The sequence below is a fragment of the Typopeltis vanoorti genome, chromosome 16 (genome assembly GCF_054136105.1).
Source record: "Typopeltis vanoorti isolate ZY-2024b chromosome 16, IOZ_Tvanoo_1.0, whole genome shotgun sequence".
Taxonomy (NCBI): domain Eukaryota; kingdom Metazoa; phylum Arthropoda; class Arachnida; order Uropygi; family Thelyphonidae; genus Typopeltis; species Typopeltis vanoorti.
Window position 1 is genome coordinate 68,076,866 of NC_143564.1, and position 17,138 is coordinate 68,094,003.

Below are 17,138 nucleotides of genomic sequence, written 5' to 3' on the forward strand. Positions count from 1 at the left end.
ATCTCTTCATCCTTTTGAAAACCAAGTGACCAAATCTGTGCACAGTAGTCTATGTGTGGCCTAATCAGAATCTTATACAACGGAACAAGAATCTCCTTATTCTACAAGTTTGTATCCTCTGCATCATTTCCCAGAATTCTTTGTGTTGTCCTCACAATTTTGGCAGTGTGTCGCCCAAATTTCAGCTCCTTATCCACTATCACCCCAAAATCTCTTACTCCTCCACTTCCGACAATATACCCCCACCAAGCGTAAATTCTACATCTCATCTTTATTTCCCAAATTTTAAAACCTTATATTTTGTAACATTGAAACTTGCATTCATTCCCATGGCCATTCACTCAATCTATTCAAGTTCTTCTAGTAAGGCCACAACATCTTTTCTACTCTTCATAGTTTGCCCCCAAACTTTGCATCATCAGCAAACAACTGAATATCTCCATCCAAATTGCTGGCCTGGTTGGCCGAGTAGTTCGTTATCCACTCTCCACTCAAAAGGCTGCAGATTCGAACCTGTGCCATGGATGTTTGTGATTATCTGTGAAACTGCTAGCGGTGGTGGGCAGTAGATGGTGTTGGTGTAGATGATGATGGTAGTTGCGGTTTGTACTAGTTGGTGGAGGCAAAGAGTTGTGGAGTAGGTGCCCTCCCTCGATGAGTCTTTAGACTCCCTGGAGGCATAATGTAATAATGATAATAATAATAAATCTTCATCAATATCATTAACATACAGGTTAAACAGCAATGTCCCTAAAACAGACCCCTGATGCACACCACTAGCGACTTTCCTCTTCTGGGATATTGCTCTTATTCTTCTTTGCATCAGTTTAATATTTTATAGTACAGACTATCATTTGCTTTTTGGCTAAGAAATATCAATGTGTATTCTGACTTTCCAAAGTAGTTTACAAGCATTATTGCTATTCTTGTACTATGTTATGATGTGAAGGAATTTTGTGGTGCACACTTTGCTTACTGTATTTTAAAAATCTGGCAATTAACATATTTTTGTAATCCCTTTCTGAATTGAGACAACAATGTACTGCCGATTTCTGTCATTTCAGAAGTCAAAGAAATATCTTGTTTTTTAGCATAGTTTCATTTCCTGTTAACTGTCTATAGGAAATTTGTATTTGCAATTACTTTGTAAATACATAAGCTGTATATTTTTTTAAAATGCTTGGAAATAAAACATTTATTACAGGAATGGTTCACTCATCATTTAGTGCCATGTATAAACAAACATGAAAAGGAATTAACTTTTGGTTTAGGAATCATGCTACTAAAATGTACACATGAATGTAGAATGTAAGTGACGGATGTTAATCAGTCACATACATCACAAAATAATTAAATTCATTTCCTGGCTACTTTTTTGTTATCAGGTGTTTAATAACATAATACAGTAATATCATCATCACGAACCATGGGGGCAGCACCCGTAGGTGTCTGATGCCATATTGACTATATTGTCCCAATGATATCTGTTCATTGCAGCATGACTTAATTCTTGAAGAGTTTCCTCCACACCAGTCTTTAATATCATCGGCCCACATGATAAGAATGATCTCTGATATTTGTTCTGCTCATTAGGCCAAACACCAATGACTTTAACTTTCTGTCACTTTACATTCTATAAATATGTCCAAAGAGTTTTAATTTTCTTTGTATGACTTTTTGAAACAGAGTCTCTTTTAGATATCCTTTTTGTATTCTTCTGTACACTTCTTCATTTCTTATCTTCTGAGTCCATCCAATTTGTAGAATTTTATGATAACACTTTCTTTCAAAAGCCAGTATTCTTCTCTCTGATTCCTTTGTCATTATCCAAGTTTTACAACCATACACTACTAAAGATGCATGTCTTAAGAACTCTTAGTTTGGTTTTTAAGCTGATATTTCTACTCTTCCAAATTTTGTCCATGGATTTTAGCACTGTTAAAGCCTTTGCAGTACTAATTTTAATTTCTTTTTTACAGTTTAGATCATGTGTTATACAACTTCCAAGATAAGTGAACTGTTCCACATTCTCAAGTTCCTTTCCCTGTACAATAATCTTTTTTCCAATCTCCCTTTTGCCAAATGTGGTGATAGAAAAGACAAAATGATATTTTCTCTTTTCTATATTCATCCTCAATCTGTATCTGTTCCCTTCTCTATTTAGATTATGTATCATTTGCTCAAGTTTCATTTCATCTTCTTTAAGTAAAACAACGTCATCTGCAAAGCATAGGTTGTTGAGTCTTATTCCACCGATGTAGATTCCTCTGTCCTCATTTCTGATTCTGTCCATTAATCTCTCCAGTTACACTATTACAATAAAATGTCAGAAATATTTGTACATTAAAATTATTCCATTTAAGAATTAGTTTATTCTTATTAATTTTAACATAGTTGAATGTTTATCAAAAGTACATGTAATTTTATTTGAATAAATATTCAAGAAATAACACTACCTAGAAGTCTTCCATTTTTACAATACAAAGTTATAACCATATTACTCACTGCAGATTCTGAGTTTACTTCTGCCTCTTTGACAAGCAGAAATTAAAATAAAAACTGCTAATGATGTGACTTCAGTGAAGGTCGAAACTGGTCTGGGTAGTGGCCCCTTCCCATAAATCATAGCATTATACACATCTGAAAGTGTGTGTGCACATGTGCACTTTGCATTATGGGATACTAAGGCAATTGACATGCAAACATTGTTTGCTTACGAGGGGGGGGGGGGGTTCTGGAAAGTTCTGATAAACACCTAAAACAAAAACAATGTTAAAGCAATTGATATAACCCAAAAAATATAGCCACATACTAGTAACAGGAGTTATGAAGGTAACTTATGTTCTTATATCATTGTATGTTCTTTCTTGTGGTATTATATCAGTTGCTTTAATATAATTTTTGTTCTAGGTGTTTATCAGAACTTTCTAGCCCTGCCCTCCCATACACTTGGATAAAGAATTAAACCAAGAATATAATTTCTTGGCATTTTTAATTTATAAATTAAATTTCATTAGAATGTAACAACTGTAATTAAAATGATTAGTAGTATTATTTATCCATAAAAATATAAACTATAAACAATATAAATTTTATTTAGTTAATACATAATTGCTGAAAGAAACAAAGGAAATAATTTTGGGTGGGACTTCATCCTCTAGCATAAGAGCGCATAAGAGATTCCAGGTGCCGTTCAGTTGCAAATTGTCCTACTATGGCCAGGAGAGCCAATAGCAGAATATCTGAACAGATGGACTACATCTGGTTATATTGCTGACTATGCTTTGGACACCCACCACAGGACACACTGAAAGAAGGCTACTCTATTCCAACACAGCAAATACAAATATAAAATATATATTTTTTATATAAAAATGTAATATATAAATATACGAATCTGCCTCTGCCCTGAAAAACTTTCCAAACCTCAACAAATTTGGGTGCACGAGACTGCCCCAAATTTGGGAAGCTTACATCCTAAGATCTTCAGGCCAATGGCCTAGACTATCCAATTGAGCCCAATAGGACTAAATTATTATTATTATTATTAATATATGTGATAATTAATAAGAATGACAAACAATTCTGATGAGACCAAAATGAATACCCATACTGCATGCACAGATATATTAGGAATTTAAAAAAATATGTCATGGTTTGGGAATTTCTCAAGTAGGTCACTGTCCACATATTCATTATGGAAGGTCATCTTTGTTTCTAGCACATCTATCATAAATCTCTTCAACTTATGCATCATGCACTCTCCATGTAAAAAATAAATAAAAAATGCAAGAATTCAACACAACTTCTAGGAATGTCCTTGTCTCTTTCCCCAGTTCTACAATTTCAAAAACTCTCCTATCTGCTTTCAGTAAATACCTCTCAACATCTTTAAGCATTACACATATTCTTTGAATTCATATGTCTACTTATCACAACTACATTCAGAAATGTTTTTCAGGACATGGAATTTAAATTCACTAAATTATCATCATCATCATCATCTTCCTTATACCCTCTTTTACCTTGCGGTGTCGAGGGTCCATTGATCATCGGACCTCACTCTGTTTACAGGATAAGGTGGTCAGCCTTATGCCCCCGGTGTTTCCTATGACCTGTAGTGTTGAGTTCTCAAGGCCAGTTTGCCTGCTTTGTGGGATGAAAAACCCCAGAATAAACTGAGAAAAAAACCCTGCTGTCCACGCCCAAGACTGGCTAACTTGGCTATGGCTGAGGAAGATCCTTCAGCTCCTCACGTCACCGACGGGTATCGAACCTAGGACACTCCTTCCCCAGGCATATGGTTGCGAAGCGCATAGCCACTAGGCTAACCGCGCAGACTAAATTTCACTAAATTATTTGGATATGAAACAGTTGTTTTGGGTTAAGATAAGTTTCAAAACTTTACTATACTATATGCAGGAGAGACCAATATCAAGGAAACATTTATTATTTGATTTCTTGATTTGTGATTTTTTTTTATTTTTTTATTTAAGGTCCCACAATTCTAAACGTGTCTTTTTTTTTTTTTTTGTCAAACTATGATATATCATATGGATTCATATTCATATCGCCATTCCAGAGCAGTATGTGGGGGAAATTGTTATTTCAGCTAAAGGGGAAAATGACACTTCTACTTTCCTGTAGTTAGTACTGCAAATAATTTGCATGACTCTCTTGATTGCATCCTTTGGTGGCTGTTAAGCAGCATACCTAAAAATCAGCAATCTTTGACTTGTGTTATTTTTACATATGGCGATATACAAATTAAGATATATATTATAGGAACTAAGCATATATATTGATATATCTTAGCCTTTACCGAAAAAGTCTGTTATAACACTAGACGTTTCTCATGATATTACATGTTATATAACACAAATTAACAAAATAATTTAGTAAAGAAGAATAAATATGGATTTGCTTGCTGAGTAACTTTTATTTGCACTTATTTGCCTTAGCAGATATGCATCCACACCACACAGTTAAATGTGCAGTACAGCTCAGTGATGTTATTATCATTAAAATAGCACTTTGTTTGTAAAATAGAAATCAGCAAAGAATATTAAGTTGGCATGATGAATACATCATCATTCACTCTAAATACTGATATAGAACTTATGATCTGTTGTTGAAAGAGTTTTTTCACTTGGTTATACTATAAATTAAAGATTCCAAGAAATTATATTCTTGGTTTCATCCTTTATCCAAGTGTAAGCAAACAAAGTTTGCAGCCCAGTCATGAAGCAACCTGGATAAAGGATGAAACCAAGAATATAATTTCTATTTCATCATCATAAGCTCATCTTTAATGAACTTATGATCTGTTTCAACGCCTCCAAAGTTTCGGCTTAAGTGAGAAGGATGATATGGCTTTCGTTTCAAAATCTTCTAGGAAAATGCTTTGCTAGAACCGGGAATAAAGGGTTGCCCATTGCTAGGCCTTGGTTTTGTTTGTTGGGAAAAAAAAATACCATGCTTAGTCGTCAGAGCTGAGTTCCCAGATTATTATTATGCAGGCTCTTCAATGAGTTCAAATACTTGGCAATGGATAGGATCCCTTTTACTCACTCATTGCCTAAATATCTGTCATATCTCTTAGAATACGTTCACTGAACATGCACTCAAACACCTAATGGTTGCCTATTCTATACTCATTACTTGCGATGAGAAGAACCCGCACATGTGTTTTTAACCACACTCTTAGTCATCTTCCAGGGATGACCCCAAGTACTTTCCACACCTGCCACACGTAAGCTACAAAATTTCCCTTGCATGTTTGTGCCATATTTCCTTTCTTACATCTTCTACTTAAACTTTAAAGATCACATTTCCTCACATGTGCAATTCCATAAACCAGTTATCATCTTGGTTACTGGCCAGATCTTTGCAACATCTCTTGGTGAGCATATCTGTGCATAGTAACCCAGATGTGATGTTGTCAAGACATAGCTTCCTTTTTCCTTACAAGTTCAGGAAAATGAAGTTATTCTCCCACCAAGGTGTTCTCCTTGACAAGACAGTTGTCTAGTGCAGTGATTTAATCAGTTTAACTGGTGTAGCCTTAAACTTGAACTGTCTGGCCATTATAGCTCCTCAAATCTCTAGCAGATAACAAGATAACACTCTAGAATATCTATGTATGTTATACAAGTCAAACAAACCCTGTTGCATACACTAATGGCCATCCTTATCAGCTCAATACCTCCATACATCAATTTTTGATACCTGTTATGTCAGCCACTCTGTCAAGTCTTTTTTGCATATCATCCCTTTGAGTTTGTATAACAACCTCACATATACAGTCCTGTCATATCCCTTGGCAAGAAATACCATGATATATCCATTTCCTTTATCTGATTCTGCTGTTACTGTTATGGAACAAGAACAGATTGCTAAAGCAAGACATACCTTTAACCACCCAAAAGGCAATACGGATGAAATATATCAAGTAATTTATGCTTTGTATTCATGTTATTTCAATAGATACTTCACATCATTGTATTTATTGATATGTAAACACATCAAGGCCATATGGTAATTAATAAAACCATGCTATCCCCTATGGGGGGTTCCTAGTTTTGTATTCCCAGCCACTCTGGTACCTTGATGTTATTCCACACTCAGGAATAATGTATGTTGTGATTCAAGTTGAACAGCCAGGTCAGGAGGATTGCTTACACATTCCTTCAGGTACTTATTTTGATATGTCATGCATTTCCACTGCTGTGTTTAAATTAAGCTATTACAATAGTTTTAATACCTCTGACTCATCTACCCGTGTTCTTTCATCTACTTCCCCTTCAGCATCTAGAGAACAAATAGATCTGCTCAGAATTATGTATAGCTTACTAAAATGGACACTTGACAGATGAATAGTTATCTCTAGTACATCTAACATTTTCCTACCTTATTCATTAGCTGAGGTTATAATTGCTCCACAGTAATAATATTCTTCAAATTTCCCTTGGCCTGCTAGGTTAACTTCTTTACATGAACTGATTTACATTCCACTTTTAGACCATTGAAAATTGCTTCTTTTCTTCCATTCTTTTAGTGACCATTTGTTCTCATTAGTATCTGGCTGAAGTCCATCTTAAATCTCATACTTGGGACAGCAGACAGGCAGATCAAACAGAAGATTGGTTGTAAGAGCATATAGACAATTAATGCTATTAGTACTTCACATGAAGCAGCTGGAAGAAAATAAAAATAGGCAACAAATCAAATTCTGCTTTTAAAAACTTCATAATATCCATTGAGGCTTATTAATCAGCCACTCATTCATAATGTAGTTTGTAATCACAAAACATTACCTTAATAAGAAGGGCTGTTCGCAAATCTCCAGATTTTGAGAGGAGGACTGCAGCAGGGGTCAGTAATATTTTTACAACCATCTATAATTCCATCAATTTTCTTTCTTTCTGAGCCATACTCTGACATGTTTTCCTATTTTGTAATAGTTTTCCAAATATAAAATCATAGTCAGTTATGTGCCATAGGAGTACATAAGTATTCTTGTTTGCAAAGTGTCGGCAGAAATTTCTTTCAAATAGCATGTTTTTCTACATATGCATAGCTATCTCCATTTTAAACAAGACATATAGTATTAACTGAATTTTTTTTTTTTTTTCAAATACGCAAAATATTTGATTAAGGCTGAGATCCATTTCCTACTTTATTCTAAAAATTGACTTTAGTTGATATTTATTATCCAAGTATGTAAGTGTTAAATAGAATAACAAGTACAAAAAAAAAAAAAATTTCATAGATTTTGTGCCTCGTGTCATGAGTAACATCTCTGTGAGACACACCATACATTTACTACTGTTCTATCACCATGCTTAAAACTGTGGTCTGAAGGTGGCTCTTAAGTCTGAGCAGTCCATGCCTGTTGTAGAAAAAATTCCATAAAAGTAATAAATTTTATACTTTTTTTTTGAAGAAATTAAGTTCATCAAGTGGAGCTAGCTGAGGAATTAGATAAGTACCAGATCGACATAATAGGGGTGACTGAAACAAAAAGACAAAAAGTGGTGAGATCTTCCTGAGCAATAAATACAAAATGTTCTATTCAGGCAATGACAATCAAGGAAAAGAAGGAGTAGCCATAGTATTCAACACAAAATATGAGGCTCATCTTCTTGAATGGCAGTCAGTCTCAAGTAGAGTAATGTGGGCAAATATGAGAATGGGAAACTGGACAATGAGACTTATTTGTGCCTATGGTCCCACATACTAAGATAGAAGTGGAGGAATTTTTTGAGGCTTTAGAAAAAGCATCTGACACAACGAAAAAGAAAAAGTTGGTCCTTGTTGGGGATCTAAATAGCAGAGTAGGAAATGATTGTGAGACATACAAAAATATTTTGGGAAAATATGGAGAAAAGAGCAAAGCTAATAATAATGGCAAATATCTGTTGGATTTCTGCTCAGGACATGGACTGGTAATTACTAACACCATGTTCCAACATAAAAATGTGCACAAATTCACATGGACAGAATAAGAAAAGTCTCATTGATTATGTTATTGTTGATAGTGATGTTTTCTCTCTGGTGCAGGACACTAGAGTGTGCAGAGGATTTGAAATTGGAAGTGATCACTATTTAGTCTTGAGCAGAAGAAAATTGAATTTCATATTGAAATGAAATTAACATGTAAGAAAGTTTTAAAGCGAATAAAAGTTGAGAAGCTCTCAGATGTGAACTGTAGACTAAAATACACAAAGATTATGAAGAAAAAAGAAAGAGTTTGTAGAACAGTAATCAAACCTTGGAGATTCAGTGGCAAGCCTTGAAGAAAACATTGATTGATTCTGCCAGAGAGGCATGTGGTGAGGTTGTCTGCAAGGATAAAAAAAATCATAACTCCCTGGTGGACACAGGAAGTTAAAGAGGCAGTGAAGGAAAAGAAGAAAGCATATCAAAAGTTCCTGTCAAATAAGTCAGCTTGTACTCTTAGAGAATACAGAGACAAATGCAAGAATGCTAAACACTGTGTAAAACTAGCTAAACAAAAGTCATGGGAGGACTTTGGCAAGAACATAGAAAATAAATATCAAGAAGGTGGTAAGATATTCTGGAGGTTATTGAAGAAGCTTAGGAATGGAGGAAAAAGTACTGTAAAAGGAGTTAGAGGTGATAAAGGTGAAATGAAAATGGGAGAAAAAGATATCCTTGAATTATGGAGTAATTACTTTGAAAGGCTGTTAAATGAAACAAGCAGTGATGACAGCAGAGTGGTAAAAAAACACTCAACAGGCATACAGTCAGGAATACATATCCATACTTGAAGTAGAAAAAGCCATCAAAGGCTTGAAATGTGGAAAGGCAGCAGGAGTAGATAATGTTCGACCAGAAATGCTGAAGTATGGTGGTATAAGAGTCTTACAGTGGCTGTACTGCATAGTTCAGAAAGCCTGGACAGACGGACGAATTCCTGATGATCGGAGTAGAGCTCTCATAGTACCCATATATAAAAAGGGAAATAAAACTGAACTTGAGAATTACAGAGGTATTTCCCTACTGAGTGTTCCTGGCAAGATCTATGCAAGTATACTTGAAAATCGGTTCAGAAGAATTGTTGAAGAAAAGCTTGGTGAAGAACAAGCTGGATTCAGGCCAAATAGAGGCTGTCAGGATCAGATCTTCACTTTACAACAAATAGATGAGAAAGCATGGGAATATAACAAAGATCTGTATTTAAGTTTTGTCGATTTGGAAAAGGCACATGACAAGGTGCCAAGAGAGAAGCTATTCAATACGCTACAGTTATATGGTGTCAATGGGGCATTATATCAAGCAATACTTAGTCTTTAATTGAGTTGTAAGTCAGCAGTTAGAATTGAAGGAAGTACAGGAAGATGGTTTAATGTTAAATCTGGTGTGAGACAAGGATGTACATTATCCCCTCTGTTATTCATTATCTATATGGATCACATTATGAAGGAAAGTGGTATTAAACATGATATCAAAATTGGAGATGTTAATGTCAGCTCTTTGCTTTATGCGGATGATGTTATACTTTTAAATAAATCTGCTACAAGTCTGCAAGATTCCCTGACTAAATTGAATAACTGTTGTAATAGATATGGTATGAAGGTCATCAATAAAAAGACAATGAAAATAGGCAGAATCATTGAAAATATCAACTGTGTTTTGAATGGAGAACCTGTGGAACAAGTAAAACATTTCAGCTACTTAGGCACGATTTTTAGTGAAGATGGTAAATTAAATATAGAAATAGACAACAGAATCAGCAAAGCTGGTATGGTGGGAAGTCAGTTGAATAAATTCATATGGAATAAGAGAGAAATTAGTCAGAACACTAAATTAGCTGTATACAAGACAGTGTTCAAACCAGTTTTTACTTATGGATCTGAGAGCTGGGTCAGAAGTAAAACACTTGACCAAAAGCTAGAGACCACAGATATGAGAGCCCTGAGAAAGATTATAGGCGTGAATAGATGGCATCAATGGCAATATCATATTAAAAACAAGGATATTAGGAAAGAACTTGACATTGTCAGCATTCAGGAATGCGTTTAAGTGACCACACCACCCTGAGATTAGCAGAGTCACTTAAACTTCGTCCATTCTGTTTAAATGGTCACTTAAACAGAATGGACGAAGAAAGATTAGCAAAACAAGTGTTCTCTGCCAGGTTGGCAGCAAAACGACCCAGAGGAAGACCAAGATATAGGTGGAGTGATACTTTACAAAGTGTCTTAGACAATAGAAATATAAGATCTGATAATGTTGGAGTCCTGACAAGTAACGGACTGATTTGGAGGAAAATTGTAGATAGGAAGTTAGTAATGATGTAATTTTTTTCATGTAGTACTGTCATATCCTGTACACCCCTTGAGGGTACATGGCAGGAATTTGATGATGATGATGAAGTATTTATTTGAATAAAAAAAAATCAGAATCTAATTAAAAAATGAATTCAGTATTTTGTACATTGAGAAGCTAATTTATTAGGTATACCTACCTTATTAGGTAGGTAGCACTTTAATCCTCAGAACAGCTTCAGCTCATTAGGGTATGTACACCCTGTGTTCTAAAAGTGTTTTACAGGGATACTTGCTAATACAAAGTTGATTGCATTCCACAGTGGTCTCAAACTAGAGTGTAATACATCTATCACTACCAGCTTTTCCACTCATCCCATATAATGATGGATTTTTAATAATAGAGTATGGGGGATTAGGTTCCCATGACCAAGTAAGCCAATGAAGTATGGTAATTCTCTGAGAACCATTCCTGAATAATCTGTACTTTGTGATATGCATGTCATACCATTACTAATGGTTTAATGAATATGAAGGGATGCACTTGGCTGGCTGATAACATTGTTCAAATAGGCAGTGGTATCAGATGCCAAATCAGCAGTATTAAACTTTCCAAGAAACATTCCCACCACCAGCTTATAGCGTTGTCACCAGGGGCAAATATTCCGGGTGTGTTAGGTGTGAAATATCAGTATCACTGATGTTATATTTTTGCATTTATTCCCATTAAAGACTCTCCCAATTGTTTGCAGACTTCACGTGATTCCTAAAATTGAACACAATATACTAATGCTTCATTGTCCTCTTCACGAGGATAATAAAGTATTAGTGCTTCATGAAGAGGGCACTTTTCGACGCGTAAACATTGCGTCACATTCGCATTAATAGCCCGGGTGTGCTTTCGAAATGCACACACCTTTAGAGCCCTTGAAAAAATGTAAAGAGGGCCCAGCAGGTCAAATTCTTAGCTTTCTAATATTTTTAAACTGCTGAGAAGGAGGGGCTGGGCGAGCTAAAATTTTGAGCTCACCCAACACCAGTGTCTGTGATTGGTTATTGTGTCAACCAATCCAATTGAACGTTGTCACTTGTCATGAGTTGAGCGCTTTGTGTAATCGATGGCTGTATTACAAACAGTTGTTACACATGTTTTTTGGAACTGAAAAGGTGAAGTGAAAGATCAGGAGAGTGGTACTGAAGAGACAGAAGCGCCTGGCAGTGGAAATAGTAGTAGTGTGAGAAATGAAGAGAGAATGGAATGCAAGAGGGAAAACAGAAATGGGGGGGTGGAGAGGGAGACATAGCATAGGAAGAGTGGATGTTGGAAGTAGTACTGAATGCATGTATGGGGAGGATCAGCATAGAAATGGAATGGAGAAAAATGCTAATTGTTTTTTCTTTTGCTTGTGCAGTATAGTGTTGTGTCCCAATTTACGATTATTAGGCTTTCAACTATCCTTACATGTGAAACTCTACTTGTCTTTGTCCAAATCTTATTTATATACGAGATATCACCCAAATAAATATTCAAGCTTCTTCTACCCTTAGTGTCCCTAAATATTTATTTTATACTGTGCCTTTCAGGGCATTTAGTTTAAGATATAAAATTCAAAAACAAGGAGCAATTACCAAAATATGTCTGAGTGTGAAACTAATATGCAGTTGGTCGTGACCTTTATCTCATAACTTAACAAATTTTCTCCCTCGCGTGATTAGGTTCATACATTGTTACAAGTGGTGCATTGAGCGGCAATCTCAGACAACTGTATTTTCAATGAACAAAAGTTTATTGAACTCTTAAACATGGTACAATTCATTCTTTATCAAATAAAACTCAATTCAATAATAAGAATATATAATACAAATTTTCACTAGCTCAACACAAGTATTAGATTAAGATCCTACATGAGAATTGTGATCATATCGACATAACAGGTTCTATACATACAAACATGTATAATCCTAGAACTAGTTGATCCTTTGTCTAACCCCTTACTGGTTTGATCATGCTATAATTCTGTATTTTCTAGGACATATATAATCAGTTACTCCAATTTTCTCACTAAGAAAGTTTGTATTAGCTGAGCTAATACACACTTTTGACCTATAAAACTCTCTTAATTAAAATACAATGTACATGCATAAATCTCTAGGTACATGAATTACGTATTAATTAATAATAACAAGCTCATTTTTTATTCTAGTTTGACATGTACTAAAGTCCTAGGTATAATTCTCATTAATCCTTTCAACTGTTCAGTAATCGAACAATGACTACAGTAACATATGATTTGAATCGACACGAGATTTTACAGTACCTTTTGACTTGAGTCTTCTACACTGGTCTCTACCTTTTTCCGATATTTTACCTTCCTAGGATGAACTCTTCTATAACTTATCACTCCTAAGTTCTTTTGGCACTAAGATGGGCTTTCACAATCTTTACCTTACATTCTTCAATCAAGGACACACATAGGATCATCTATTCTATGGCTGTGAAATTCACCACATGGGGACTGACTTCTTTATAGAATTTTCTTTCTCTCGTTACGATCACTGGACGATGAAACACACTGACATTGTCTTCTCTCTTTTTAACTAAACGGCGTCCCTCATTTCTTACAATAGGAACATGGAATCAAAATCCCGCATACTTTGTTTCCTTATTGTGTCGGACTGAGAAAACTCCTAACCCTTCACTCAGGAAAACCACGTGAGACCTATACGAAGACTCATGAAGAAAAACTGAGAAAAAAAGCCTTGTGTGTGGGGGGGGTCCCTAACCCTTTTATACAGTGACCCCTACCGGCACTTTCTTCAATTTCTTTTCTTCCCCCCTTACTGGAGTCTATTTCACTGACCAATTAGAGTGACGTTTTTCTGCCAAAACATCATGCGGTCCGTGTGCACGCCACTGACACGTGATGAAGTCTCAATTCGGGAGGTATGACCTTGAGCTTTGGTTTTTGTTTAAGCTAACCTATAGAGGGTCATCTATACTAAATTAATCCCCTTTCCAAAATTTTCTAAGAATTAACTCGAATCTTTAATCTCTTATTTCAAGTGTAAAATCTAGCCTCTCACATACAAAATCCTATAACTAATCTTCTTTGCTTTACTTAACCTTATTTTATCATATCACAACTGTAATAAAATTCCCTTCTTTTTTTTATATTTAGTTCAACAAACAATTTCAGCTATATTTTTCACTTGGATGCAAGCATATTTTTCATTCTTTTTTTTTTTTTTGTATTTTTGTATTTACTGAATTGGAGGAAAATTGTAGATAGGAAGTTAGTAATGATGTAAATTTTTCATGTAGTACTATCATATCCTGTAGACCCCTTGAGGGCACATAGCAGGAATTTGATGATGATGATGCCATTCTCTGTCTCCTCGTAATTTTTTTTTTTTTAATTATGCCATCATAAATTAAATTCATAAATTCACAAACGCACTACCCAGCAACTTATAGGACACACACATATCACAAATGTTAATTATTAATAATTCGTTTACCATTAATGAAAGCATTTCTACTCATACTTATTCTTTCTTTTCATATCCTATTCTAACATGTCTTATAAATGATCGTTCACATATTTTCATCTTTGAGTATTTCAAATATACCAACCAACTATAGCATTCTCCTTCATTGTTTTCTAATAAATCTTAAAACAAACAAATTTTTCCCCAACTCTACGCAGAAGTATTAAAAGTTATCCTGCAATTAATTGCATTGGACCAATTAAGATGAGCGCTGATGTGCTATGCACTCTCAAAATTTTCATACATCAATAAAAATGCAATCATACGGTCATGGACATCTGCAGAGGGAGGAGGGCAAATGGGGAACTTTCCACCGGGCTGGAGTAAAAAAATTCCACAAATTATAATCGTAAAAGTGATTGAGATATGTAACCTTAAACCCTCGACCATGAAAGTTTTGTCCGTCTTAAAATTTTATGATGAGTTGGCCTGTTTCAATTTCTGCAATAAAACACATGTTCCTGTTTTGGTTCATCTTTTTCTGATTTGTGAACAGCGAGACCAGTTCGTTTGCTCTCTGTGTCTGTTGAGTCACTGAGTGAAGTGTAAATTGTAAATTTATAGTGAAACAAATTTAAACAGAAAAATACATTTTTAAAAGATAAGTGTATGTAATTTAATATTATTTTATTTGTTAGTTTTATGATTTTTTTGCTTTTAAACTGAAATAATTTAATTTAGGAGTTTTGGGATTAATTAATTAGTTGATTTTTATAAACTATGCCTATTTTTTATATTTTTTTTATTTTTATAAATAACCATCATATAAAAATTTATATTTTAAAATTATAAATTAAAAAATATTATATAACTATTACTTTTATAAATAACATATAAAAAAACTATTTTTTTTATATATATAAAATTGTGCTAAAAACTATTAATTCTGAATGCTTTTTTTCACCAAGAATTAAAGATCATTAAAATCAATGTAAAATGAAAATAATGTACTGTATTTATAGTTTACATCGATAAATAATTACATCAAAAATTGCTAAAAGACATTTATCGATGTAATTATTTAATTAAATCAATTATTATAAAAATTTATTGATGTAGTTATTTGTCTCCAAGCTTTCCCTCCCTCTGGAAAATTTCTGCAGACACACACCCATGTATACGGTCAAATTGATGTGAAATTTGTAGCGCGTATTGATGTTTATGCAAGATAACCCACATGACAGCACACCCAACCGAAATGGGCACACGATACCATGGTGTGCTACTACCAACAAACCATGATTTGTCATATCATGTAGTCCTTATTTCACCATGGGTGTCCAATCCTAATACTTGACAACTGCTTATTTGTTTTAGCTGACATGAATGGAACTGTATGCATACCAAGAATAGTTCACTCTCAGCACTATTCTGTGATTGAACACCTCAGCAGAGGAACAGTTTCTGTTACACTTGCATTGGTATATTTTAGCACTAGCTATCATACTAGGTTGCAAAATGCTCAGATTCATTTAGGCCTTGCAGTTGGTCTGTGGGTGCAGTGGCTCACCCAGGGAGGGGGCCAAGGGGCCCTGCTGCCCCCTCCCACCCAAAAAAAAGAAAAAGTAAATAAACACTAGAAAATTTTCCAAAAATCTTTTCCTAAGTAAAATTGATTTTTTTAAATTTCTGTTGTCTTCTATTTCTATACTATTTGTCATGTATTGGTGATCACTGCAGGTGCTGAGTCATAGGTCGTATGCAATGCATAGTGTGTATTCGTAAATCGTTCCCCCCCCCCCAAGATTAAATCTTGAGTGCTCAGGCCCCCTCCAAGATCAAATCCTGAGTGTGCCACTGTGTGGGTGTATATATGTACAGGCATGTGTGCACCCACACACAAACCTATCTCCTTTATACAGCCTGGAATATACCTACAGTATGGTAGTCTCTAATGAAACCAGTGAAGTCCATAAATATGCAGGATATATCTGATAAATTGGCTACTCAATGCCTGTGAAAACAATGAATTTGTGAATTAAAGTCTTATTGAAATGTTTAAACATTGACAGTGGTCTGCAGAAATTTTTACAGTAAAAATATTTGGGTGTAAGAATCATTCTAGATAGTGAAAGAGGAGGTAACTTTGTATTCACTGATAATATATTTCTATTTCATGCAAGAATTAAATTCTTTTATCATGTCTTTAGCTCCAGATCATATACCTACAATAGTAAAGGTATACATGTGCAGTCTGGAAAGGATATGTGTGATTGTTTAGAGGAAGACTGTTCTGGTTGTCACAATCCATGTCCTAAATGTGGTTCATCAAAGTGCTGTCATGAATGTCGAAATAATCGACGTTGGACTTATGAACAGATCGAAGTGGAGGGCACTGATATAATCATTAAAAATCCCTTGAAGACTTAGCTAATACTGTTTTAAGTTGCATCCTGTAACTATATGCTTAAAGATCTTAATAGAAATCTACTATTGAAATGGATCAGTATATTAAATATTTTTTGCAGTGTAATTTTCAGAATTTAGCTGTAAAATGTTTTTCACTAAAAAAAATCTTGTTGATATGATTTTGATTGCTTTAGTTAATTAGATCTGAAAAGATGAAAGTCTTAATTTATACTTCAGTGATCAGTAGCTAATGAGTTGTAGTGAGAAAAAAATGTTCATTTCAGATATGAAAAGCTGTATCATAAATGTAAGTCTCCTTTATACAATCCAAAGAAAGATTTAATTTGTTTGTATGTGCGCGTGTGTGTGTGTGTGTGTGTAAGAAAAATAAAACTCTCATAGAAATCCTTAATAAATAAAAATCCTTTCCCTCATAGTTGCACAGTC

The 17,138-nt window shown here is 34.6% G+C and overlaps 1 protein-coding gene across 1 annotated transcript in view; it reads left to right on the forward strand.

Annotated features, from left to right (window-relative positions):
- LOC150098103 (zinc finger MYM-type protein 1) overlaps positions 1-16,865 on the forward strand; it is a 106,061-nt gene extending 89,196 nt beyond the window's left edge. Inside the window, exon 5 of the mRNA XM_090406087.1 lies at positions 16,493-16,865. Within this exon, the coding sequence (XP_090262213.1) occupies positions 16,493-16,712 (220 nt within the window). The 3' untranslated portion in view covers positions 16,713-16,865. The remainder of the gene's footprint in view (positions 1-16,492) is intronic.
- Positions 16,866-17,138: the final 273 nt, after the last annotated feature.